This window comes from Cryptomeria japonica, chromosome 9, assembly GCF_030272615.1.
Source record: "Cryptomeria japonica chromosome 9, Sugi_1.0, whole genome shotgun sequence".
NCBI classification, from domain to species: domain Eukaryota; kingdom Viridiplantae; phylum Streptophyta; class Pinopsida; order Cupressales; family Cupressaceae; genus Cryptomeria; species Cryptomeria japonica.
This window is the reverse complement of record NC_081413.1, coordinates 216,710,783-216,738,465: the sequence shown is the minus strand read 5'-3', so window position 1 is coordinate 216,738,465 and position 27,683 is coordinate 216,710,783. Positions and strand designations below refer to the sequence as shown.

Below are 27,683 nucleotides of genomic sequence, written 5' to 3'. Positions count from 1 at the left end.
CTCCTCCTCCCCGATTTGGCATGGGTTAGGCGGTAGCTCCGATCTTCAGACTCCATTGTGTTGTTGAGTCCTTTCCACCCTTCCACTCTGGCTAGGTTAGATGCTATCCCTAAAATCCGATCTTTGATGACTCTTTGACATGAGTTAGGAAGAAACCCTGATCCTCGATCTTCAATGACACTCGGGCATACGTCGGGTAACATCCCCAATCCTCAACCTTTGACAAATTTTGGCTTACATCAAATATCAGCCTTGATCCCCAATCTCCGACAGCTCTTGAACACGTTTCACTTTGGGTGACTAGTTTGTCCTCTTATTTATGAAAAAGGCAGATGACGATGAGGTACCCATGTGCGATATGAAGAATCCCAAGGTGCAAAGAAAGTGGTGTATCCCACAAAAGAAAAGGAGAAAATCTCGAGGATAAAAATCCCTTCTAAGGAGAGAAAAGATGGAGGATGAGAGAACCTCCCCAAAAGTATGTTGCAACGAAACAATCTATTTCCTTTTTTGGAGGCCTTTTACAATGAGTGATTAAAACACACCCAATTTGCAAAAACTATAAGTCTTAGGTAAAAGAAGCATAAACAATATCCTACATTGAATTAATTGAGACTTAACTACCTTGCTCAAATACCATATTAGATTTAATAAAGAACTAGCAATAAATTAGATCTCCCTTGGAACAAAAACAACAAAATTTCACTAATTTAAATGCAAATAAGATGAGAATAACAACATTTCAATATTTGTATTCATGGTGTGCAAAACAAAATAAATGGACTACAATAAATGCACTCTAGGCATGCACAAGTTAAGTTGAAAGGGTCCTAGAGGAGCAGTGAACTAGAGGACAGACTTAACATGTAAGAGTAGAGGTGCTAAGTGAACTCATCTTGATGAGGGGGAGGTGGCACATAACTATTATCAATAAAGGAGATGAATGAGGTAGAGGTGGCAAATAATCTCATCAATCAAGACAACTGACTTCTTCTCTTATTTTCTAATTTACCTATATAAATAAAATGAATTACCTATGTAAACCTAATATAAGGTGCAATTATATAATTTCACCAACAAAAAGCTGGTCTGGTGTTGATGCCTTGAAAGTATCCTATTAGTACATTTGGCAAGTATGAAGAACAATTCATTTAACTTTGCCAAGGGCATGGTTAATCTTTTGAAGAGCATACCAATGCCCTCAAGACCCTATATGTCAAATATAATGAGAAAAACAAAATCTTGTTAGTATAGCTTAGGTTTGAGGCCATAAATCTGAATTGAAGTGGATTTCCTCCAAATCGCCTCTTTAAGACCTACTCAAAATTTTTGCATGTAAGGCAACTTATGAATAAGTCCAAGATTGATAATTTCAAGCCATTCGACAAACCCATAGGCAAGTCTTAGAGCAAGCACTTCAAATTGGGAGTGAATTCAAATCTCGAGCAACAAGAGAAAGGGCACATGACTAGAGGTTTGAGGGAGTGAGGGAGCCTTTGTTCCATCTAGAGAAAGTAGGGGGAGGGTTTAATGTCCCCTTTTTGGATTACCTTATATTTTGCCCTAAATTCACAAATCCAATGAAACAAAGAACATAATATAGCTAGAGATATAACCTTTACCCAAAGAATACAAAGCAAGATAGATCCTAGATATAACCTTTACCCAAAGAATACAAAGCAAGATAGATCCTAGTTGTGACCTTGCAATCATGTTAAACAAATCATTGAAAAATACAATATATAATATCAGTTATCATTGCTAGGATATGATAACATATATTCATAATCATCTTAATCATCTAATATTTATTATTTAGGTTCAACCATAACGGCCCGGATAAGGGGACATGATAGGGTGCCCGAAGCAACTGTCTACCCTCGGCCCAAGAGTGGATATACCATCCCTCTTGACCTCATGTGGCATTCAGCCATCCTTCCTTCATGAGGCGGTGTACTAGTGAGGACACTTGTATCTGCTCTTCCTACTCGTGCCCACTTATTTACCGTCTATTATTGAGATCCCTTTGAATTTATTCCAATATTCAACTCTTGCTGAGGTTGGTGGGGAGGTCACAATAGGGTGTCCGGAGTGTCCTTCCCTTCTAAGACCAAGGGTGGAGCACTCCTTTCACCCCAATGTCCTCATGGGACTATCCATCACCAGCATGAGGTGGCATGTTTAGATGAGGACCTCATAACAGTTTCTCCCTCCTTGTATTCCTTTCCTAACCTCATGGTTGGTTGCAGCAAATTGACAGACAGATTGGAAATCTAGTCACTTCACACAATAGCCTATATCAATTTATTAAGAATTATTCATCAATTACATCCTTATTTATTATAGCCAACACATCAAGCATACATATCACACACATATCTAAGCATATCACAACTGAATAGTAATGCTACAGCCTTTAACAAATAAGGATTTCTAATCTGATCATTATCTGCCTGATTGCTATTCTGGAATCTGCTGATCTCCTTCCATTCCCTTCCTCCAACTGCAGTCCATCTCTTTGTATCTTCCTTTTTATGTAGGGAGGCACACCCTTTCATCATTTCTACCCTTTGAGAGAGTCACAACCTTTCATAATTATTCTCCTTTGAACGAGTCACAACCCTTTATTTCCTTCCCATTCCTCCTTCCATTTATCCTTCCTTAATTCCTATGCTCCATTGTTTTTTTCTTTCCTTCCATATCCTTTTATACTTTCAAATTCGATTGAGGAGATGCATCTCTTTGGAAGAGACATCCATTTAAAGGTTCATGTCTCCTCATTGCTGTCTTATTATTCAAATCAGATCTGCACTTCTCAATATCTATTAAATCGTTGCTTCAAATGAAGTTCTCTTCTCCCTTTTATACCTCATGTTTGAGGGAGCTTGTTGAGCATTAATTAAACTTAACGAAATTTTAATTATTTTAATTTTTTCATATATATTAATTTATTATTAAATCCTATTTCAAAATGGGGACATTACAAAGGGTCGAAGGGAGTGTCTATACAAAGGGTCGAAGGGAGTGTCTATGTTCCACATTCTGTTAAGGGATGACGGTGCACAAGAAAGATAAAAATAGAATAAAAACTAAAACGAATAACATATAACATTTTTATGGTTTTTCTATCATTTAAAAAAAATTTCTCTTTCAAAATGTTTTTATGATTTTATTTTTCATTGTCTTTTTCAAGTTTACTTACTTTTAATGTTCCTGACAATTGTATATTTTTTAATATTGATGATGAGCATTCCTTGGAAGAGGAGATATGCATTGAGAATGTCACCAAAGCATTTCCCCATCTCTGCCCCCTAGGGAACTTGTGTCCTGGGGAATCAACTCATGGAATACAGAAAATAATATAGTGGAATTCATGGCGAGTATGAAATATTTAATTTCATTATTGATATCTCATTTACTGTGGATTAATAATGAGTCTTATATACAATAGTTTTAATGACCATTTGGCAACATGTGCATGAGAAAATCTACTACTTTATGGTTTGACCTTCATAATGAAGATAAAGAGGGATCAATAGAATTACAGGAATGTTGCAACAGAACTAATGTTTTCTTCTGCATGGTAGATCGTTGCTGTGGAAACTATTTTACCAAATTAAAAGATTCTTTTTTGCTTAATATGAAATCTTATTTAACTGTTCCACTTATTTGCAGATAGTTGACCAAGAAACATTGCAACATGTGGACAGAATAGACCTCCCAGTTGTCCTGTGTGTTGCGGCTTGGTTTGGAGGAGTCAGGCTGATTGATAATATTGAACTACAAGCTCCAACTTCTTGAAGCTATTGAAAATGGTTAGTTAATGCTAGAGTGATTTTTCTACAAGAAAACTTAGGCAAAAGCTAGAGAATTTCATAACTGTTTTTCTTTTTCATTTCACCAGAATTTAAATGTTCAGCTCAGTTGTAATGACTTGAGCTTCAACTTATACTAGAGATTGAGAAGATAATTGCTTATATGTAGGTAATCAGAAGGGCTTTGGCAAATATTTTTTGTGAAAATAAATTTTCCAAGATAATTACCTCATTTCGTTCACTGCCCCTCATTTTTCATTCTTGACATAACATGGTGGTATTAGAAATATCAATGTAATAAGAGGGTGACATCACACTAATTAAAATAATTCGCGTTGTAATAAGTGTGATGCCCCATTGATTACAGCTGTTTCCTATTGAAGATAATTCTTTTGGTTACCCACTTCTCTAAGAAAAGTAGAATATCATGGAAGTTTTGCCCGTGAGAATGAGCACAGATTTATTACCATTGGTTTGGCTTCGTTTCTGCTTTTTCTCCAAGGAATTTCCTTGTAGTTAATAGTAGTTGTATGTTTCTTCTATCTTTTTTTATGTTTGCCTTTATTTATTTCAGTAACATTTTAGTGTCATTTTATAAATGTAATATGGATGAATAATTCCTTTTTGGAAAATTAATAGGCTAATATATGTTAGAAATTAAGTTTAGTCTTAAAGTAACTACAAAGACTTTTTTTTGGTCGGTAATAAGATTATTTTTTATTAATAGTATCAAAAAAGTAATTACATCAGATTTTCTGATATTTCCAAAGAAAACCTTTCCTGACATTCAAACAAAAACAAGTCCCTTTACATCCCATAGCTGACAAAAACCAGAAATCCACCTTCACATTACCCTTCCACCATTTACACACTACATACATAGGCCCTTTGAAAACTATAGCATATGAACCCTATAAAAATTTACCCTACTAGTTACATACATTCGATACATCCATCCAAAAAGTATACAAAATTCACAAAATTTACAAAATATACTCATGACATTCAATCCTCCTTCACACTAGACACAATCGGGCCGTACACCCAGTAGTCCTTGAGTTCAAATTCTGCCTTCTCCTTGCCCTTGTCTACTCCCCTTCCGCTCTTTCCATCCCGTTCTCTTTCCTTTCTCTGCAGAAAAGCCTTCAAATCCTCCCACCTGATCAACACTACTGCCTGTTGATGTGTCTTTTGTACACGACCAAACATAGAATAAAATAGCTAAATGTACCTTATCCTCTCTTAAATAAAGCTTCCCTGAATGCTGAAGATATCACAGAAGGATCAATCGAAGTAGCTCCAAGGTTCTCATTGTAGATTCTCTACGTGTGGATAAGCCCTTGCGGTATGATGTGATTTTGCTAGAATCACAAGGGGACTTACATTCGATGACCTGAGCGTTGATTTACTTTGGATATCACTGGAACGTGGGTCTTTACTGATCCTTGATTTTTAAAAAAAGGGAAAAAGGGTAAGGGTTGGAGAGGAATCTAATTCTAACACTAAGAATGTGGGAGCAATGGATGACCTTTGATGAAACTCTAACTAAGTCTTGCTTTGACATGCTATGATCATCTCCATAAGGTTAGTGCGATCTTCTAAGAATAACTTTATGATGTTCAGATCACCGCTACAAGCATAGACATCGTCAGGTTGATGCATATCAATGAAGAAGCGATAATTGAAGTTAAGCTTGAGTTGAATGATTCCAGTTGACTACACAAGGCAAGTTTGCAATCAACAAACCACTAGTAGTATGGATATACAAATTTCACCATTGATCATACAAATTTACTCCATTCATCTAATAACATGAAATTAAACTTGAGAAGTATAGAGACCATGCAAATTGTAGAATCGACACATATAATTCACCATTCCTTCAATGAAGTTTACATGTCTTTTGCAACAATGTCTTGACAACAATCTTTGCCTTATCTTTCTACTCTAAAATGCTATCTACTATTGAGCTACTAATTATTGACTATCTCTCTTTTTGCTAACTCCTAACTATTCTCTGACTATTAACCCTTACAAATAAGGAGCCAAGGCTTTATATAGAGAGCCCTTTACAAATTGATGGCTCTGATTGACTTAGAATCAATGGCTAGGATTAAAGGATAGAAACCCTAATTAGGGTTTGTTATAACAAACTTCCTTAGCCAATGAGAAAATTACATTCTAGGCGCGAGGACCAATAGGAAGCAGGGGTAGGTACACCGAAGTTCGTGTCATCCCTGATGAGTCAGGTACATTGAATCTGGACATGCTGAGGTGGACCAATCCAACTGGATGAAAAGTGACTGAGATGCCACCTTGTCTGACGTTTGTATCTTGGTTGATCCTCCTTTGTCCTTGATGCGAAGAATGATGTACCTCCTTGACTTCCATGTGCTTGATGAGGCTTCCTTACTGTCAAGTTTTCTTTCTCTGGTAGCATACCTCGCCTTGAAGTGTCATTCTTCTCTATCATCATGTGGTTTCTTCATGTGGTAGAATGAAGTCTTGAGGCTAACTTGCAACTCCTCGAACACTTGAAGTCTTCCAACGCTTGAAAACACCTTGAGTCCTCCTTTATGCATCTGGAATGTCCTTGATGGTGATGGGCTTAGAATAGGTCGTCCTTGCCCTGGCTTGATTTTCTTCCACCTGCAAAACAATCCAAAAGATGATTAAGTACATATGATATATTTATCTCACATAGCATTTTCTACCTTAAATCATCAACAAAAAGGCATTAGAATGAAATTCGGTCAAGATCCTCCCAAGGGACAGACCCTATAAGAATTTCGGTCTGGACCCTTTGGAAGGGTCAGGAGCAAAATTTGCAATTTAGCTCAAATTTCATCATCTCCTTGCCTTGAACTTCTCTTGACCTTTGAATCGCTTTCTCCTGAGGACATCATTGATTTGACCTCCAAAAAGACCAAAAAAGAGGATTTCGCTTTGGACCTTGGCCAAGGACAAGACCTATAAGGAATTTCGCTCTGGACCCTTTGGAAGGGTCAGGAGCCAAATTTGCATTTTAGGACAAAACCTTCACATTTTTTGACCACAACTTGCTCAAATGCATGTCTAAGGATGCCTTTAATCTCAATCAACACTAGGTTTGATGCAAAATTGGAGCAAAATAGAGGTTTTAGGAATTTCGCTCTGGACCCTTTGGAAGGGTCAGGAGCGAAATTCACATTCTAGGACAAATTCTATCATTTCTCTAATCCAAAATTCCTTCCAAGGCAAGCATACACTAGTCTTCTCTCCATCAAGGCCTGGGAATCCATCTCTTAATCTCAATCATGGGCAAATTAGGTGATTTTGGGAATTTCGCTCTGGACCCTTTGGAAGGGTCAGGAGCGAAATTCTTGATTTGCTTGTTTTCCTTCACCTAGATTCATTCTTCATACCTTGCTTTCCTTTAACTCTCAACTTTGGATTCCCCTCTCACGAAGACAACACTTGTTTGACCTCAAAATGGCTTGAAAGAAGAGTTTTTCTAAAAATCATGGCTAGGGACATGACCTATGTAGGATTTTGCTCTAGACCCTTTGGAAGGGTCAGGAGCGAAATTGAAAATCTCCATCATTGGTGGCCGCAAGCCATTCCAAGGCATGCCTAGGGGTAACTCAAAACTGATTTCACCTTGATCAAGGTTTGTGTTGACACAAAATTTGGAAGAAAGAATACGTTTTAGGAATTTCGCTTTGGACCCTTTGGAAGGGTCAGGAGCGAAATCCATGTTCTTGAGCTCATTTCTTCATTTTTTCAACTTCAATCCACCTCAAAAGGCAAGGACACAACACTCCACTCCTATCCACGCCATAAAAACCAAGGATTTGACTTTCTCCAAGGGGAAAATAGGTGTTCTCAAGAATTTCGCTCTGGACCCTTCGGAAGGGCCAGGAGCAAAATTCTCGTTTTAGCTCAATTCCTTCACATTTGGTGAGCACAAGCAACTTAAATCCATGCTTAAGGACATCCTCAATCTTAATTCACCCTAATCCACACTTGGCTTGACACAAAATTGAGAGAAAAAGGTTGATTTTGGGAATTTTGCTCTGGACCCTTTGGAAGGGTCAGTAGCGAAATTCTAATTTTAGGCTGAAATCCTTCATTTCTTTACATTCCATCACTTCAAAAGGCAAAGACATGTTAATCCACTTCCAAATACGCCCAAGGAACAAGGTTGGTAGTCTAAGCAAGGAAGAAAATAGTGTTTATGGGGATTTTCGCTCTGGACCCTTTGGAAGGGTCAGGAGCGAAATTCTCATTCTAGGACAAAATCCTCAGTTTTCAATGCTTTCATTCTCTTGCTAAGGCAAGAACATATCAAAACCTTCCCAACATGCCTTAGAAACTAAGATCTTGGTCTAATCAAGGAAGAAATGGGTGTCTTCTAAGAATTTCGCTCTGAACCCTTTGGAAGGGTCGGGAGCGAATTTCATAAATTAGGTTGATTTCACATTCCATTGCCTCAATTTGCCTTCAATTTTGATCAAACTCACCTCTCCTTACCACCATCAAGTCCATTTGCCATCCACTTAGCTCAACATCTTCACTTTTCGATGCCTTAGGCAAAATAGAGGGTCAAATGAGGATTTCGCTCTGGACCCTTTGGAAGGGTCAGGATTGAAATTCTCATTCTAGGTTGATTTTCACCATTTCGTTGCCTCAAACCTCTTCTCAAAGGCAAATATGCATCGAAGTCTTCCCAACACACCGTAGAAGTCAACAAATTTGGTCATATTAAAGAGGAAAATAGAGGAAAAGTGGATTTCGCTCTGGACCCTTTGGAAGGGTCAGGAGCGAAATTCTCATTTTGAGCTAATTTATCACTTCCTTTCTCCTTCTCATGCCTTGGACATACTTTGTTAGGCTTCCTTCCATCACGATCAAGTGAATTTGCTCCTCAAGTTGGTATCTAGTTCTAGATTTTGTGAAGAAATAGGGTCTTATATGAATTTCACTCTAGACCCTTAGGAAGCGTCAGGAGCGATATTCATCCTTGGGTTCAAATCCTATCTTCATTCTCCACATTTCTTCACTCATACAATTATTTTGCCTTCACTCAAGCCTGAGAATGGATTAGCTCCTAATTTGGTTCAAGGCGGAGTGTCTTGTAAAGGAATTCGCTTTGGACCCTTTGGAAGGGTCAAGAGTGAAATTCCTATTCTTGGCATAATTCCCCTTGAAATTGACTTGACTTTGCCCTAGACTCACCCCTTGATGCATATCCTTCCATATCCTTACAAATTTGCTCAACAACCCTATGACTTAGGTGAAATCTTAGGTCCTTTGTGAAACAACAAATTTTCAAGAATTCCTTTTGAATCTCCCATACCAAACTCATCCTCTTCTTCCACTAGGGGGGAAACTCCATCTTGTTTGATTCCAAGAGTAGAAGAATCCTCTTCACCAAACTCACCGTTGAATGTGAACAATCTAACTAATGACATCTGAATATCCTTAAGAGGTAGATCCTCTGTTTCCCCAACTTTCCTATCTCCTTCTAGTTCCTGAGGTCCTAAGATAGTCTTAACCGAATTTCCAAAGACAACTTCCCCTTCACCCATCTAGTTGAGGCTATCAACCATAAGGATACCCTCTTTGATGGGACATGGAACTTGCTCCACCCTGTCATTACTTGCTGGCTCCGACCACTCCACAAAGCTATCATTTGCCACCACTACTTTCTCCATATTAGCAACACCTGCAACTCTAACCTCCTTGTTTCCTTCTCTTCGATAAGAAACCCACGTCTCTAAAGCTATGGTTGGGGCCACTGACTCATCTAGAATGAGATGCACCAACCCACATTTTGAAGCTTCTACCTCTAGTGACCGATTATTTGATGGATCGGTAAAATCCACATCCACATTTTCAACAATGGGATTGTTAGGAGGGTTCACTATTGTAAACACCTCATCATGCCGATGCATAAGGGACATTTGGGATTGTCCCCCACGAGGATCACTTTGATGAATATCTTGAACTTGAGGATTAGTCAAACCATTATCCAGAGTAACAAGCTTATTAGTTAGAATAACAGTCTAGCCATACAAAAGTACAATGAGCACTCCTCAACAGTTCTCCTGCCCTGCAATGTTTGAACACCCTTGCATCTAAGGTGGATGTTGCTGCCTCTATGCACTCTTCACTTGTTGTTGTTGTTGTTGTATCTCTAGGTGTTGTGCTGGCTCATCTAGTTGAGGGTGGATCAGGTGTCCCCCCCGGCTTTTGGGTGCCCTACCTAATGTTGTGGGTACTGGAGCTGTGGGTGTTGTTGCCTCCAATTTGAAACATTCCGTTGTGGGAGTTGGTAATGATGCCTTGGGTGCAGGAGTGACTGCTCGTTCTGGTGTTGTTGCCTCTGCTGCTGATGGTGATCCTATTGTGGGTGTTAAGATCACTCCCATACCTCCTTTTGTTAGTGGGCAAAACTTTGCTCGCGTGGCCAGATCTGTTGCTCATCCCCCTAAGGGGATTCATCCTCTTGTGCCGAGACCTCCCTTGTGATGGTTTGTGGCCAAGAGGTTGTGGAAAATGTTGATTTCTATCAATGTTGTGTGTTGGTATGCAAATTTGCTGGGTTTTGGCCTTCTCTTTCGGACCTGCATCGCTGGGTGAGTGATTCCTGAAATCCTTTAGTTGCTCGTAGCATTGAGCTTTTCCCTTGTGCTAAAGGCTTTTTCATTGCTTCCTTTGCTTCTTCTCACAATTGTTATTTGGTACTAGGCAAGTTGTGGACTTGGGGAGTTCACTCTTTATCCATCAAACCCTAGACAACAACTTCCTTTAATCCCCTTATTGAACCACTTCATGTGCATTCGGTATGGGTCTACCTTCCTAATCTTCCCCTTCATTTCTGGGAGCACGCTTGTTACGAGGCCATTGGCAACGCTACTGACCGATTTTTGAAGGTTGATGATTCCACATCTTCCATGGGTCATTCTACCATTTCCCGCATTTTGATTGATATTGACATCTCTATGCCTCTCCCTGGGGATGTGGTTCTTATGGTTGGGGATAGGCCATGAACTCAATCTTTGGATTATTAGGGCCTTCCCTTTCACTGTCAGAGATGCTTCTCAACGGGTCACTTAGCTTCAGATTGTTCTCTCTCGCCACAGAGGTGCTGCTGCTTGGTGGAAGGACACTACTACTAATCACTTGACTGTCAATGTTGCTAGTTATGATTTTGACAACTCCTCACAAGAGGATGATGACTCCCTTGGGACGAGGTTGTGCCTCTTACTATTGTTGAAGCTTGTGTTGACCCCCTCGTTACTACTGATGTGGTCTCCTTTGTCCCTGAGGCTCCTACACCTATTGTTCTTGTTCTGCAACATCGATTTGCTCCTGGTGAATTTGCTCTGGATGTTGTTTTGCAATAGTCTACTGCTATTGCGGACAAAAACTTTGCGGTTACCTCCTCACTTGATTCTTCTTTTTATGTCCCTAATAGTAGTATTGCCTAGACTGCTGTTTGTTGTAGGCGAAAGGGGAAGTCCTCCCCCACCACCCCAAACCCCTCTATCTCAAGTTTTGGGTGTGTCTCCCCACTCTTGAGTTGGGTTTTGGTTTGTTGCTTATTTGGTAGGCTTTATATTCATGGCCTTTTCATCCTTGTTTTGTTGCCTTTCATTTGCCACCTACGGGTTGTTATATAAAGGGCCAGCACCCTTGTTTTGCTGCTTACTTTAATAAAAACAAGCTTATTAGAGAGCATATTTTGTTCCAAATCTTTCCCCTTCTTATCTTTGAGACATTCCTCCATAGTGTGACCAATCTCTTTACAAACCTTACAATTCTCTACTATGTTCTCCACTTCAATCTGCTGCCACCAAAAACTGTCGTGTTCGGATTTCTACTGCTTATGGGAGCGGAGGAAATGGTTTCCAAAGGATACAAATCCTTGCATACATACTAAAGTCCTTATTTTCCAGAGCCTCATCCACATTTATAAATTTACCAATCTTGTTCCCAATGAGTTTTATAGGTTCAAGATCCCAACACTCGTGGGGTAAATTATATAGATGAATCCGATCTAAAATCTCTTCAATGGAAACCCTAGTGGGATCAAAATTTGGCACATAATCCTTGATATAGAAACCCATCCCACTCATCATGAAACAACCATTATTCAAAATCCACTGTTTCTCTCGAGTATTTTCACAAATAACCAGAAAAAAACGATTTAGGAGAGTTTTCAACACAAAGTTCTTTCCCCAATGCTCGTCACACCATTTTTGCACCTTGGAAAAGGTCGGCTAGACTCTAACCCATTTCATAAAGAAAGCTTTTTCCTTGAATAGTTTGACAGTATCCTACCATTCTAGATTATCAATCTCGATGGAATAACTCGACTTTGATTCATTTCAATGTGTATCTACTCTTGAATCTTTGGCATTGGTTGAGCTTTCGACTTCAACATTTTGCCTTCCAATGGCTTGAATCTTGTGCTCAAGCCAGAGAAGATTTTGCAAAGCCCCACTTATTCTGGGTTTGCTGCGGTTGATCTTTAGGTTCCCATCGTCTAGTAGAGAAAGCACTTCGTCTTCCATTTGACATATCCTCCCAAACTCGACTAGGATGTCACCACCTCGAAATATTTGGGTTTCGAACAAGCCCTCCTCTATAAACCTGCTAAGAGTGCCCATGCATGGTCTGTTGGCATTGGATTGCTATTGATATCAAGGTTGCCCAAAATCTGAACTTCAAATTGGTCCCAATGTTGAATGAAGGCCCAAATATGTGTCTATGCATAATGAGTGAGCACGTGATCGAAGGTCTTTGCCAGTCAAAATATGAAAAATGGATGAGTTTTGAAAATTACAAAGAATTGAGGGAAATCATTTGATAGACATGTCCTAAGCATCATTTTGTGTCATGTGACCAATTTTTGCTTGAACCCAATTCACAGTTTGCTATATTTTAAACTTTCAAATTTTGATGTCCCTCGCTCGCAAATAATTAAAATTCCTCATCCTAGGTATTGTCATGAGGAATAAATGATGATGTTTGCTCATTTCCCTACCATCAACATGTGCTTCAAATTTCGGAGCCTAACTCCTTATCAATTGAAAGTTATGGCCGTTTTCCTAAATTTGGGTATTGAATTTTAAATGGGAAATATTTAAATTGTTTTTCAAAAATAATTTAATATTTTAAATTGGTTTCCATATTTCCTATTGAGATTATTTGGGGGAAAAATTTATTTAAAAATACCATTATTTTCATTTCTCCTTTTTCCCACTTCGTGGTCAATGGTTTCTAGAGGTCAAAATCGTAGCCCTTGAGAGAAAATGGTTAGGAATGCTCCATTTTCGAGCATTCTTAACCCAAATTTATAACCTCTCACAAAAGAGGTTAGAATTGCTCCAAAATGGAGCATCTCTAACCTAATTTTCTAACCTTGTGTGGGCCCGCTTTATGAGTTACATAAAAAGGTTAGAAATGCTCCGTTTTGGAGCATCCTTAACCTTTTTCACAATATGAATAAAGGATGCTTCAAAGAAATGTGTTCTCTTGACATGTCGTGATGATAAGCTATACACAAATGGATTGTTGGGGAGGTTTAAAAAATATTTGAATTATTTGCAAACTGCAGAAGTGGAAGCATAGCCAATGCTGTGAAGTGTTTGACAGAATGCCGCAACTGCAGAATATAGAAGCATAGACAATGTACGTGAAATGTCTGTGAGTATGGTTCTTGATGAAATGTGGAGGTATAGACACGACATGTGAACTCTTTTACTAGAATGTTGCACAAGGGTCATGCCTACCATGCAACATCGTAATTATACATGGTTCTGCACAAAATAAATTTTGCAAGAAGTTCTCAAAACCTTTGAATCCATGAAACACTGTGGAACATATCCTAACATTGCAAGCTCTCCTTGTGTTCTACAATCGTGCAGGGTTTAGTGGATGAAAGTTCTATATGTTTCAGTCACATGAGTAATTCTTATTTTCTTACACCTATAGTTTATCATTATGTATTCATGGTCGGCCTTGTAGCTCGCGCTGTCTATCTTGAGCATAAAATAAACCTTATAAGTAAGATGTCAACTAAGCCTATGGTGGTCGTGTGCATGTGCTTTTTCTAGTGCCTGGAGATCATATATAGAAAGAGACTTGAGTATTTATAGTGTCGTTGTTTTTAGTTGGATCTCCAAAATGCTACAACCTTTGTTACAAAGGAATAAAAGGCTAGACCGAAATCAAAGCTTTGGATCAATGTATGGATGTCCATCAAAACAGGAAGAACAAAGAACTTTTGTTTATATTGTAGTTGCAACAGTTGCATTGGACATGAATGAAATCTGAAAGCGAAGACAAGGTAAGTGAAAGGTTTGAATGATTTCCTTATTAATGCAAGCCGTGGCTAATACAAGATGAACGTGACATGATGAACTTTTGACAGAACTCAAAGAGACTTGTCTCATCATGTATAATGATTGCAAAATGTATACAAAGTGGGGATGTTAAAAAAGTTTTAGAAACTATCTAGCAAATTCAAAACGACAGGTGTAAATTTGATTGCCACAGCCTTTGTCAGTTCCTTATGAGGTATGGACATTCGTCAAAGCATAAAAGGATAGAGGAATTTCGTCAGATGTTGTAGTTGTGACTGCTCTGGCCGATATGTTTGCAAAATGTTAAAGCGCAGACAGCGCAATGAACTGGTTGACAAATGTCTCAAATTAATGTCATCTCATGACATGCCATCATTGAAGAAATGCAGATATAGAAGCATAGACAATGCTGCAAAATGTAGAAGTATAGGTGATTCCCGTGAAGTGTGTGACAAAGAGTGCAAATCGTGGGAGCATAAACAATATACATGCCATGTTTGTGAGCTGCGAATGTGAAAGCAAAGACAATGACGTGAACTGCTGGGCAAAAAGACTAGAGAAATATGGTCTTATGGTTTGGTATGATATTGCAGAGGTTTTGGAACAGGTAATAAACATCCATTGAAGTATATTAGCAGAGGTTTCTGTTAGACATTAAGTTTGGAAATGCTCTACTTAACGTACGTGCAAAGTGTGGGATCATAGACAACACCAACTTGTTTCATAGAGTGCCTAAACATTTTTTGTCAAATGTTGTATCATAAAGAGCATCATAAACATGCGATGTAAAGGATTAAAGTTGATCATCAAGAGGTAGCATATTCACAATTTTTAAGAAGACTTGAAATCACATTGACATGTAACAACCGCTGTCTTCCTCAAACATAGGACTTTATAGTGACAAATATGGAGCTTTGGAGAGCTTGGTGAAGATGAAGAAGTGGATCGAGTTGGTGGTTTGGTTTTAAATATTAAAAATATGATCTACTTAATTCATTGGGAAAAGAAGAAAAATCACTATATGGTATATCCTCAAATTAAAGTGATAGAAGCTAGAGCTCAAAAGTTAGAGCTATCTTAAGAGAAGGAAAAGCATTTAAGAAAGATGATATAACACTAAGCAGATGTGATTGGAATGTATGTCCTTGAAGGTCTAATGTCTTAGTCTATGAGTGCATTGTAAACTTAAAAGTTTTCATCCTCATGGTTAGCCTGGTGAATTATCTTTTTGCTTCAAATGGAAAGATGTAAATTTTCTTTTTCCTAAATGGTCCGATGATGAGGGAGATATAGATTCAATTGAGAAAGCAAAGACAACTAATGCTCACTATCAGAAACAATTTCAAAAGCTATCATAGATGAAACAAATGGAGTGACCAAGGAGCTTGATAAACCGAACATAACATTCCTTAGTTGGGGATTTTCAATTACCTTTCGGTAAAAGTGACTCGTGTCACATAATTGTAACAAAATTAGAAAATAAGCTTTATTTGTACAAAAAGTTGAGAAAAGTAAAAACTAAAATGAAGCTTATTTTTATTTTCTCAATGTTGCAAAGGTAGTTATTAGGTGGTTAAAAAGTAGTTACCACTTAGTTATCAGGGAAAAGCTTATAAGTACTAGGCTATTTGTAATGTAAAAGGGGGGAACTTTTGACAGAGGGGAAACTCTGCAGAAATTGTTAGAGAATCTCGTAATGAATTTAAATTTTACACTATGTACAATGAGGTTTATGAGATTGTATAATCTCACAAAGACAATAAAGAATGCTTTCAAGTTTGTATGTTTTTGATGTTCTTCTAAGTTGTCATTACTGATTTTTCGTATGTTAAATTAGTAATTCCTTTTTGTGCTCACGTGAATTATCAATAATATATGCAATTGATGTAATGAAACACAATCACTTCTTGGTATCTTGAGTTAGATGTGTCAAGATAACTTCTCTTTCCGTATGTCAAGATTTGTTATCTTTATTTCTTCATCATTGCATATCGACACTTATTTTGTGCTCAAACCCCCTTTGTAATCATTATCAGTTGTGGAATCTCAGTTGGTTTTCGTATGTCTATCATTGGGGTTCCTATTAGTCATATTTCTCTAGTTTTGTGTTTTCTCCTTTATGTACTTTCAGGTTAAAAGTACATAAAAATCCTAAATACCCCTATCATACGAGGGAGCTGCCCCTCTCAAAAGCAGAGGAAGGTTGTGGTTTTACTCCAATCTCTCCAACTGTTGGAACGTTTGTAACTGCTAATCGTGCAAATAGGGTCAGTTTCAGATAAACGACCGCAGTGACAAATCTGTTTACCAACATTGTCACAGAGTGAGAAAGCATTGTGCAGGCAGGGTCGAATAGAGAGAACAAAGCAAGTAGGCTTTTGGATGAACAAACTACCTCCGAGTTTAAAAGCCCTTAAGATGCCAAAAGGATGAATTACATAGAGGTATGCATGCAGACCGACAAAACAGATGGAGTGCAGGTTGGACAGTCTCTTCAGACAACATCTTCAGACAACACGACGTGTAAGGCTTTTAAACCATATGTCCCACATTGGCTATGTTGCATAACTATTGGCTATTCATATAGCTCGACACATTGTTTGTAAGTGAGCAATGACTCATGTTTTTGCCACCCAACTTGGAGGGTGCGTTGAGGTGATGTGTTTGATGTCGTGATTGACCCAGTATGGCATCCAAAGTTGTGATGGACCGTCAGGTTCATGTTCAAGCACAAGTTTGCAACTGTCAAGTTAGATTGCCAGAGAAGGCTGCGATGTTACGATAGACTCATGAATAGTCACAAAAGATGTTAGGCGCATGATCGCAACGGTTAGGGTTAATCGTCACTATGACCCACGACCTTGCAATCTAACCGTGAGCGGTCACAAAAGCCGGTATGTTGCAATCTCGAGGCTTGGTGATAATAGTGGAAAATTAGCTTGTAAAGTAGCGAGAGACTGAGATGTGTCACTTATATCGCACCATCGCATGGAAAGGTGATGTCATCAAAAAGGGCTTGCGATGAAGTGGCCAACTGCCACGTGTTGTGTTGGGGCACATGAAGCTAGAAGGATAGAAGAAAGCACGTCGTAGGGTTTGATGATGCAAGCAAATGTTAAGTCACGATGTTGTGACTCAACGACATGTGTCCAAGCTAGGTGAAGGAAAAGCAAAGGAAGAAAGAGAGGTATCACTCAGACGCATCATTGTAAGAATAAAGATCGAGGATGTCCAGGCCTTGTGATACTGCGAGATCCTTACAAGTGTCTAGTTCGATTAATGAGAAGTGATGGTGACTGTTTGATCACATGGTAGAAATAGAACACGAGTCTCCACGATAGTCTGACTGTATTGTTGACCAAGTTGACCCATAGATGTCTTAAACATGAAATGGTGAAGTGCATCCTTGTCGAAGAGACATTGGTTGTCAAAGAGAGTTTCTTTTTTTACGTTCGACCAACTAAGCAAGAGTTAATTAATACTGACAGAGAGTCGATGCATGAGAATATAAAAAATGGTAGTTGGATGCTTGATCAAATCTGATCACAGAGGTTAGAAACAAAACAAGGAAAGGATGCATTTAATGTTGACAGTTGCCAGACTACATAACAGAGACAAGATCAAATGTGTTAGTGTTTCGAGAAGATATGAAATCTTTAGTCGGTGAGAAATCCTCAAAAGAGTAGATAAAGCTACTAAAAATAATATTTGGATTGAATCAAAATTTAGAGATTTGAACTAGAAGATGGAGAAGGTGCATTTAGTGCTGACGGTCAATAGTCTGCAAGGTAGGTGGAAGATCAAATATTTTTGTAGCTCGAGAAGAGTACAACTAGATGGATGGTAGGAAATTTCTTGAGGAAGAAGAAGACTATCTTTTAGGCATGTTGTTGATGGCATAGAAAGCTTGGTGAGTGTAGAGTTGTAGAGGGGGTGTAGAACAAAGAGTTGCAAGTACACAGAGAGAAGTTATTTGAAGTGAGTGTAGAGGAGAGACAAAAAGAATTTGAAGTTGTAGAGGTAGAGAATTTGTTAAAGACAGAGAGGAAAAGTTGCAGACAAAGAGCATAGCCGAAGGCAAGACAGAAGCAAAGATCAAAAGTGCAGAAAAACAAAGTGTTAGAAAACCTCATTTGTAGCTAGGAACTTAATTGTAATTTGAACTTATCTTTATTGCAAATCATCTATGTGGGTGCTCAGATCAGGGATTGGTGCTCCTTTGAGTTGGTGCCCATAAATTTGTAATCAAATATTTTCACTGTGAGGTTGGATTAGAGCAGTACACTCTAGCAGTTATTCTCACCGAGGTTTTTCCCCACAATGGGTTTTCCTTATATATTTGGTGTTATGTGTGTGCTTGTCTTGTGCATGTTTGTTCAACATTTCTTCATTGATATTCTTGCGCTTTGTCTTTAGTGTTTTAAAAGATTAAAAATTAAAGTTTAAATATCCACTAATTCAACCCCCCCCCTCCCCCCGCCTTCTTGCTCTCAATGGTTTGTTTGTGTACCTTCATGGTGGGCAAAAACCCTAGAGCCTCCAACCTATCTCTCCATTCTCGATTTTGTTTTTAACTAAATAACTACAAAAAGTTATGAAAAGGTACTTTTGAAAAATGAGAAACATTGCGTAATTGAATATATCAACATTGATGAACAATAACGAACGATCTTGATCTACAATATCACCACTTTAAGTTTGTTATCAGATGGCCCGAATATCTTTGTAATGATCAGGGTAATCTCCATCACTGTGTTTGCTTTCTTGAAACTTCTAAAGAAGATCATGTTTTATTTTGAGAAAAATGCTAGCTTTGGTAATAACTCAAATTAAGCCACAAATTGAGATGGTCTTCCTTTGTTTAATCACAAGTTGGACTTTAATGTTATTCTCAATGCTAACTATCTTCTAGGTCCTATCTATCCCAGTCTTGAGATGATGGGGCTGAATCTCTTCAAGGTTCTATTATAGTGCTTGATCACTTTGATGAAGGGAGTACACTTACATTTGGGAATCTTTTGCAGTTGACATAGGTTATGATTTAGAGTCTAAGGTGGTTAGATTCAATATTAATTGACCACAAGGAGCACTTTATTTAATCCATGCCAACATGAAATGCATGAACCTCTCCATGGTGCATGTGCTTTAAAAATCGGATTCAATATACTTAGGTATAAAAGTAGCAACCATTAAAATTCCTCACTTTTGGCCAAAGAACACTTGATACTTCTTGAAAGATGTACCTAGAAACCAAATTGAACCAAAAAGATCAGCAAGATCAAATCATACCATAACACTCCTAGCCATGACCATAAATGATTGAAATAAGCTCCTTTAAACAATAGTTTATATAGTAACATGCTACCATAAAGAGACATAAGAACCATACATTTAACCATCCATATATGCAATCAAGTAACTATCAACATAGCCAACAACCAAAATAACACAAGTGCAACGAAATCACCAAGGATTGCATTAATCATTCTTTTTACTTTTCATCAAAATGATCAATCTCTTATTTAAGATACAAGTGCCTAAAGTCCACGTAGTCTTGAAGCCAAAAGTCTAGTAGCACCTAACAGGAACACCATGATAAGTTGAATGAACATCATCACTATCATTGTAGAACTATTAGATAAATATACACTATCAACAATAGGAACATTACTTCTTGGAATAACATCAATAGGGACATGGCTACTTGGTAGAAGTGCCACATGCAAATGATTACCAAGCATTGCATCATCATTATCTTGAAGCGCAATATAAATACTATTTGGCTGAGCAACAACATTCCTAGGAAACTTGTCATGGACTAGAACAAACTCAATATTCCTATGCTTTGGCCACTCAACATTACCGTACAAGTTTAAATGCAAGTTTGTTTTTAGACTTTGAAATTGGAGTTGATCTAGATAGAATCTCATAGTTCATCATCCTTATCTTTGTGAACCTGCATAACCACATTTATTCAGGATAGAAATCAGTAAATAACCTCTTATAGTTTTTGGAAACATCATTGTTCCTAACAATCTAAATATACCAAAAAATCTAAGAGGAAGTAATTATGAACACTTGGGAATAGATGGATTATAATCTATAAAATCAAATGGGATGTAAGACCAACAATCTAAATATACCAAAGAATTTAAGAGGAAGTATTAAATATAACTTATTCTAGTTTTCGTTGTTTTTGATGTGGAAACAGTCTTCCTCTATCCGTGGGCCATGAGTTTTGATATTTTGGGTCTATTTACATTTATAGAAGCTTTTATTTTTGTGATTATCTTAATTGTTGGTTTAGTTTATGCATGGAGAAAAGGAGCATTGGAATGGTCTTAACTCCCAAATTTCGGAATAATAAAAGGCGAGTAGAAAATTATCTAAATCTAAAGCCGGCGATAAATCCTATAGAATCATCTTTGCTTGATCAAACAACTTCAAATTCAGTGATTTCCACTACTCTAAACGATCTGTCCAATTGGGCGAGACTCTCTAGTCTATGGCCGCTCCTTTATGGTACTAGTTGTTGTTTTATCGAATTTGCTTCATTAATAGGTTCGCGATTCGACTTTGATCGTTACGGTTTGGTGCCAAGATCCAGTCCTAGGCAAGCCGACTTACTTATAACAGTCGGAACCGTGACCATGAAAATGGCTCCTTCTTTAGTGAGATTATATGAACAAATGCCTGAACCAAAATATGTAATTGCTATGGGAGCCTGTACTATTACAGGAGGAATGTTTAGTACAGATTCTTATAGTACCGTTCGCGGAGTAGATAAGTGAATTCCTGTGGATATCTATTTGCCGGGTTGCCCTCCTAAACCAGAAGCTATTATAGATGCTATAATAAAACTTCGTGAAAAAATAGCTCAAGAAATATCTGAAGATAGAAACAAGTTTCAACAAGGAAAGAGGTATTTCACTAGAAAACATAGGTTTCATTTTGGATCCAGTATTCTTATTGAAAATAAGGAGGAGAAGTTTTTTTATCAATCTTATGAATCTCGGTTTGAGTCGACTTTAGAGATAACTCCCAAAACATCTGAACCCATTTCAGAGATATCATACCCTTTAAAAAATTTGAAGAAAATACGAGAGGTTGCTGGCGAATGAATAATCGTTAGTAAAAAGTAACGAGCAGGAAATAAAAAATAAATTTGAAAAATTCCATTAGAAATGTCAAATCCTTATACAGATACTTTGACAATAAATAGTAATGAAATGCAAGGTCGATTATCTGCTTGGCTAGCCAAGCATAAGTTAGCTCATAGACCTTTGGGTTTTGATTACCAAGGCACATAAACATTACAGATCAAAGCCGAGGATTGGGTCTCTATAGCCGTTGCTCTATATGTTTATGGTTTTAATTATCTTCGTTCTCAGTGTGCTTATGATGTAGCACCAGGGGGTTCCTTAGCTAGTGTATATCATCTTACGAAAATAAACGATAATGCAGATCAACCCAAAGAGGTGTGTATAAAAGTATTTGTCCCAAGGGAAGATCCCAGAATCCCGTCTGTTCTACGTATTTGGAAAGGTGCTAATTTCCAGGAACGGGAATCTTATGATATGTTGGGAATATTTTATGAAAGTCATGCATGTCTAAAACGTATATTGATGCCAGAAAGTTGGATTGGGTGGCCTTTACGCAAAGACTATATTGCACCTGATTTTTATGAAATACAAGATTCTCATTGAGTGCAAAAAAAAAAAAAAAGAATGAAATCCCAGTATGAAAAGAGTTTATGCACGTAGACATAGATCTATATGTATAGATCTATGTCTATCTATCTACATAGGTGATACATGTAAAAAAATAGAATATATATCTATATAAGAAAAGAATAAAATTAATGACTATTACTCGCGAATTCCATTTTTTTATGGAAAATATAGTTTTGATATCCATTTTTTATAATCTCATGCTTGTACTTCTACATTTGTCTAAGTCCATCTAATAAATAAAATAAATAATGTTTTCGTGTTCATCGGTGGTGTAACACACATTAGAAATGAGAGAAATGACCCTTATATCTCTCATATAAGCATGGGGAGATTTGAAATGATTATAGAAATCATTTTTGGGATCTCCCGTAAAAATAAATCAATATTAGCTGTGGCTCACATCCACAAATAACATTCAAAATAATATGAATTTGAATCAATTTGGATCTTTATTTCACAAAATTATCTATATGTTGATATTTTCAATTACTGGAATTTCAACTTATTATTTTCTGACCAAAGTGGTTGGACCCAAGTCTTCTAAATTTTTCTGACGCCGTAGAGGTCGGGTAACCAATTCAAGTACATCTCTTGCATTGGCAAACCCATGAATCTGAGCAAAAGTAAATTCAACTGACCATTTAGTACTAATTCCTCTTGCTTCTAGCGGGTTAGCATGAGCCATTCCTGTGAAAGATGGATTGCAATCTATAAAATCGAATGTGATGTGAGACCAACCAATTGCATGCTTGCACATATAAGATGACCAAGTTAGTAAAAAATAGTTCCAACGAGTTTAGCATAAGGACATTCATAAAAATATTGAACAATATATTCAATACAACCACATACTAGACAAAACTTAAACCTTGACATAATAATTAGCCCCCACAACCAATTTATTAATTATATACAAAAAATATATAAAGATTTACACCTTGACATGAAAATGTAGCCCCCACAACTAATTTATTGATTATATTGGCTCAAGATAATTAGACTAAATTATTTTGAATTAGTTAGCTCAAATATCCTTGGAAAGATGAAAGCCTTGAGGGGATTCAATTTATTGCATTAATCAATAGAGGACAATAGAGCATACTCCTATTTAGGAGTAACTTAAAGAATTTTTTGACAACAATGTATTTAATAATCTCACAAGCCATCATTCCAATGAATAATCTCTAGGCTGCCATTCAAACATAATAAAATTTGTTTTGATTAATATAAATTTCAAAATGATTTTGCACAATCTTTCATTGCATTAAGGCATTATTTTTCTTCCAAATATAACAATTTTTTTGAATATCTAAATAGAATATCCATAAATCTAAACCATACCAACAAAATATCAAATAGAATATCCAACATATGGAAACCATGTCAACTAGTGTTCTCTTTGAGGAAACTATTGGACATATAAAGCCAAATCAATTATTTTCAAGGCTCACAAGCAATTTAACAACAAAAACACCTTGAAAGAACATTTTGGACTTAAACATAATGGACACGGCTAAACTGGCTCCAAAATGACACTATAAACTTTTGTGTTATTGACTCCTTCAAAAAGTCACAGCCGTAGCTTGCACGATCAATGGTCTGTAATGCACAACTAACTTCGTGTTATTGACTTTCTATGGTACGACAATATGGTTTTGGAGCCAGTTTAGTCGTGGCCTAAACGAAATCACAACCATAGCTCATCATGGCCACTGCTCCCGCTTTTGCACCCAAAAACTCCTACCCACCGATTTTGAATCATTAGGCGTTCCTTCCCTTGCATTGTTGGGCAACCCAAGTGGGGTGTTATTCTTTGTTTGAGATGATGGTGGATTCTTCTTGCGTGTGTGCTGTGGAGTTGCTGAGAGTCTCCACGAGGGTTGTGGGTTCCGCTTTTGTTATGTTTGGCTCGCATCTTGGGTCAAGTTTTGTGACTCTCAGTGGTATTGTGGGGGGATCTATTGCTTCTAGGGAGTGTAATAGGGCTTGTTTTGGTGCTCTCTCGCCTTTTGCTCAACAATTGGGCTCTTTTATTGCATTTCATTTCAGAATTTCATCCCCTATCTAAGCTTCAAGCTTTCTTGTCTCAAATGGTCCTCCTCTAGTGCCTGGTTCTGGAGAGGTTGCTTCCTTTGGTGTAGGGGTGGGGGTGTGTTTTGCCCAAGTTGTTGGGTCTTTTGTTCTTCCTCCTCCTCGTAGGCCTTCTTATCCTCTCCCTTGTGTTAGCCCCCCCTATGGTGTTCAGTGAAGAAGATATGGCAAAGAATAAAGATTTTTACTAGCAAATAACTTTGATTTGTAGATTTTCAGGTCTTTGGCCTTCCCTACCAGATCTTCACCCTTGGGTTGTGGGTTCTTGGCGGCCACAAGGGCTTCATTGGCTAGGCAATATTATATCACGGACATTCATATTGGGGGGTTTAATATCCCAAAAATGAGGGCACAATATATTGCCTATTGGTGAAAATAGAGGGGTTTTTAATTCCGGCTATGAAAAAATACAATATTTGGTGAAAATAGGGGGTTTTTAATTCAGGATGTGTATTGGGAGGGGGTGACATAAAAGGAATTTAGGGCAATATTTTTTTAAAATAGGGGGATTCTTTAGTATGCCATGAACGCACGTGCTATAACCCAGGTTCACTAAGTGAAGCCCCCATGTTGGTGGCCTCTTGGGATTGGTAAGATTGAACTTTTCCCTTGTGCTAAAGGGTTCTTCATTGCTACTTTTTGTTCTTTGGAGGACATGGATTTGATCTTAGGAAGTTATGATCTTGGAGAGAATTTTCTCTCTCAAGCTATGGACTTGTTCTTTTAACCTCTTTATTGAACCACTTAATGTGCGTCTGGTGTGGGTGTGGATTTTGAATCTCCCTCTTTTGTTATAGGAGACTTCGTGTAATGAATCTATTGGAAACTCTATTGGTCAGTTTTTGAAGGTTGATTATTCCACTTCCTTCATGGGCATTCTACCTTTTCTTGTTTTTTGATGGATATTAATCTCTCCTTACCTCTTCATGCAAATGTGGTTTTGGTGGTTGGGGAATGGGCTTGGTCTCAGCCATGGGATTATGAAGGGATCCCCTTCCATTGTCATTGTTGCTTCTTTATTGGCCATTTAGCTTCAAGTTGCTCTCAGGATCATAGGAAGGGTCGTGCTTCTTGGTAGCCGAATTCTTCTAATGATCATTTGACTATTGAGGATCTTGTTTCCTCAGAGGGTGCTTCTTCTCAGGTTTCTGATGGTATTTTTTCAAGGGTGGCCTTGTCTCGTCCCATGGACCTTGTGATGGATCCTTCTCTGAGATCTCCTGCTTGTCTAATTGCTTTCATTCCAATCTTGTCTTCTTCGGTGGATATTGTTTGGCTTTTACCTTGTCCTTCTATTGTTCTCCCATCATTTGTTGTTTTCCCTCCTAGGGGGAGGCTTCCTCTCTCTTCTTCTCATGGTAGGATTCTAGATGATTCCATTGCTCATGTCGAGTAAGACTAGTCTTTCACATGAGGTTGAGTTCTCTATTTCCTACTAGTCTTTGGTTTCTTTGGTAGTGTCACATCTTGTGAGATCCCTCTTTTCCATCTCATTGGCTATTGTGTAAGGGTTTGGGTTCTCTCCCGATTTACTTAATTAAAACAATTTGGACTTAAACCCATACCACCTAGCCTGTAAGGCTTAACACATTGTTCTTGCAAGATGACATATATTTTCTTATTTCCCTTTTCGTTTGATCAATGAAAATCCCTAATTAGCTTGCTTTATTTAATTAATCTAGTTAGTTGGCACTAGCCAACAAGAGGAAAAATATAAGAAATTAGGATGAAAACATCTTTTAGCAAAATATCTTCCAACTAAAGAAAGTAGATTGGCATTCCATTTAATAATTGTTATCAACTTTATGGATCATCAAATTCCATCTTTCTTTTTAAAGAGGACCATAGAGAAAAAAGGAAAAAGGTACCTCACAATCTCATTGGGTTATAAACACTAGAAATCATTATTTATCCACTTAGGGAACTCATTCAACCAACTTAGAACACTAGATATATGCAAAACAATTTTAGAGGTAGAGATAATACAGTAAATCTCATCTCTTTCTCAAATGAATAAAAATCTTTTAAACTAAATGCAAAAAAAGGGTGGAGCCATCAACAAATTGCAAGTCAATCATTGTATCATTAGAAAGAAAACTCAAGCCTTTCAACAAGCCACATAATGAGTGATCCCTCATAGCCTCAATAATCATAACAAACAAGGAGTAAGATTTTCTTCAACTACTTTACCCACCTCTACGCCTTTGGGTTGTGCTGCTTCTGCCTCAGTCTGTGGTTTGTTGGGGTTTGGGTCTACTTTGGCCATGGGTTTGCCTCATCCTTGCCCTATTACAGTGGCCCCTCCAACAATGTTTGTTGTCCTGGTGTATTTGGTTTGGTGCTCCGTGTGTGCGTTGCGTCTCGTGCTCGAATTTTTGCACCTTCTGATGCTACTGTTGGGTTTTTTTAATATGGCCCCTCTACGACTCCTACTGGTTTGGTGGTGGGTGATGCTACTACTTGTGAGGCTATTTTTCCCTTTAGTGTTGGGGTCCCTCCTCCAGGGCCTTCTTCTACTGCTAGTAGATGGGGCTTTGCCTGTGTTGCCAGATCTGCTGCTACGCTCCCTCCCAAGGTGAAACCTTGTCCTCTTGCTTGTGCCAAGACTTCCACTATTGTGGTTTGTGGCCAAGATGTGGTGGAAAATTTTGATTTCTACCATTGTAGGTTGGTGTGTAGATTTGTTGGGTTCTGGCCTTCTCTCCTAGCTCTTCATCGATGGGTGATTGTTTCTTGGAAGCCTTTAGTTGATGGTAACATTGAGCTTTTCCCTTGTGCTAAAGGTTTTTTTTGTTGCAACTTTGTTTCTTCTACTGACCATGATTTGGTTTTGAGCAAGCTGTGGGCTTGGGGTGACCATTCTCCCTTGACCAGACCATGGATAACCTCCTTCAACCCTCTTATTGAACCACTTAGTGTGTGTCTAGTGTGGGTTTGTCTTCCCAACCTTCCCTTTCATTTTTGGGAGAATTATTTTTTTGAGGCCATTGGGAACTCAATCGGCCGCTTCTTGAAGGTTGGTGATACCACTTCCTCAATGGGTCTTTCTAAATTTGCATGCTTTCTGATCGATATTGACATATCCATACCTCTTCTTGGGGATATGGTTCTTATGGTTGGGGATAGGCCATGAACTCAATTGTTGGATTATGAGGGTCTCCCCATCCATTATCGTCATTGCTTCTCTATTGGCCACTTGGGCACACATTTCTCTTTTACATTGTAGAGGTGCTACCACTTGGTGGAAGGATGCTCATGGTGATCACCTGACTATCTTGACTTTTGATTTTTCCTCTAATAGGATGGTGATGATTCCTTATAGGATGATCCTCGTACTACAGGTGTGGCCTCCTCAGGCCCTGTGGATCCTCCTTCACCTCGTGCTACTGGTGTGTTCCTTCTTGGACTTGTGGACCCCTCTACGCTTGTTGCTTTTGTTCTGCTCTAGCCTTCAATGGTGGATTTGTCTCTTGGTCAACATCCTACTCTTGGTTGATTGCTCCCCCTTGTGTTGGCGTTCCAAATGATATTGTTGCATGGACTATTGTTAGTTGATGAAGGAAAGATCATTCTTCCTCTTTGTCCCAAATTCTTCCTCGAGTTGTGGGTGAAACTTCTACCTACCCTTGATGTGGGTTACTAGTTGCTTTGCTAGTGTGTTGTAAATGTACTCTTTTGGCCTTTGCTAT

General features: G+C 38.0%; 1 protein-coding gene and 1 pseudogene across 3 annotated transcripts in view; both read left to right on the top strand.

Moving 5' to 3' along the window:
- LOC131044586 (pantoate--beta-alanine ligase) overlaps positions 1 to 4,214 on the top strand; it is an 81,666-nt gene extending 77,452 nt beyond the window's left edge. The window contains exons 4-5 of one of the 3 annotated variants that reach the window (XM_057977943.2): positions 3,676 to 3,815; positions 3,985 to 4,214. In XM_057977943.2, the coding sequence (XP_057833926.2) occupies positions 3,676 to 3,801 (126 nt within the window). In that variant the 3' untranslated portion in view covers positions 3,802 to 3,815; positions 3,985 to 4,214. Of the gene's footprint in view, positions 1 to 3,675 lie in introns of all 3 variants that reach the window. The other 2 variants (XM_057977945.2, XM_057977942.2) reach the window with 2 other exon arrangements.
- A 17,135-nt stretch (positions 4,215 to 21,349) lies between these two features.
- LOC131033481 (NAD(P)H-quinone oxidoreductase subunit J, chloroplastic-like) lies at positions 21,350 to 21,902 on the top strand (annotated as a pseudogene).
- Positions 21,903 to 27,683: the final 5,781 nt, after the last annotated feature.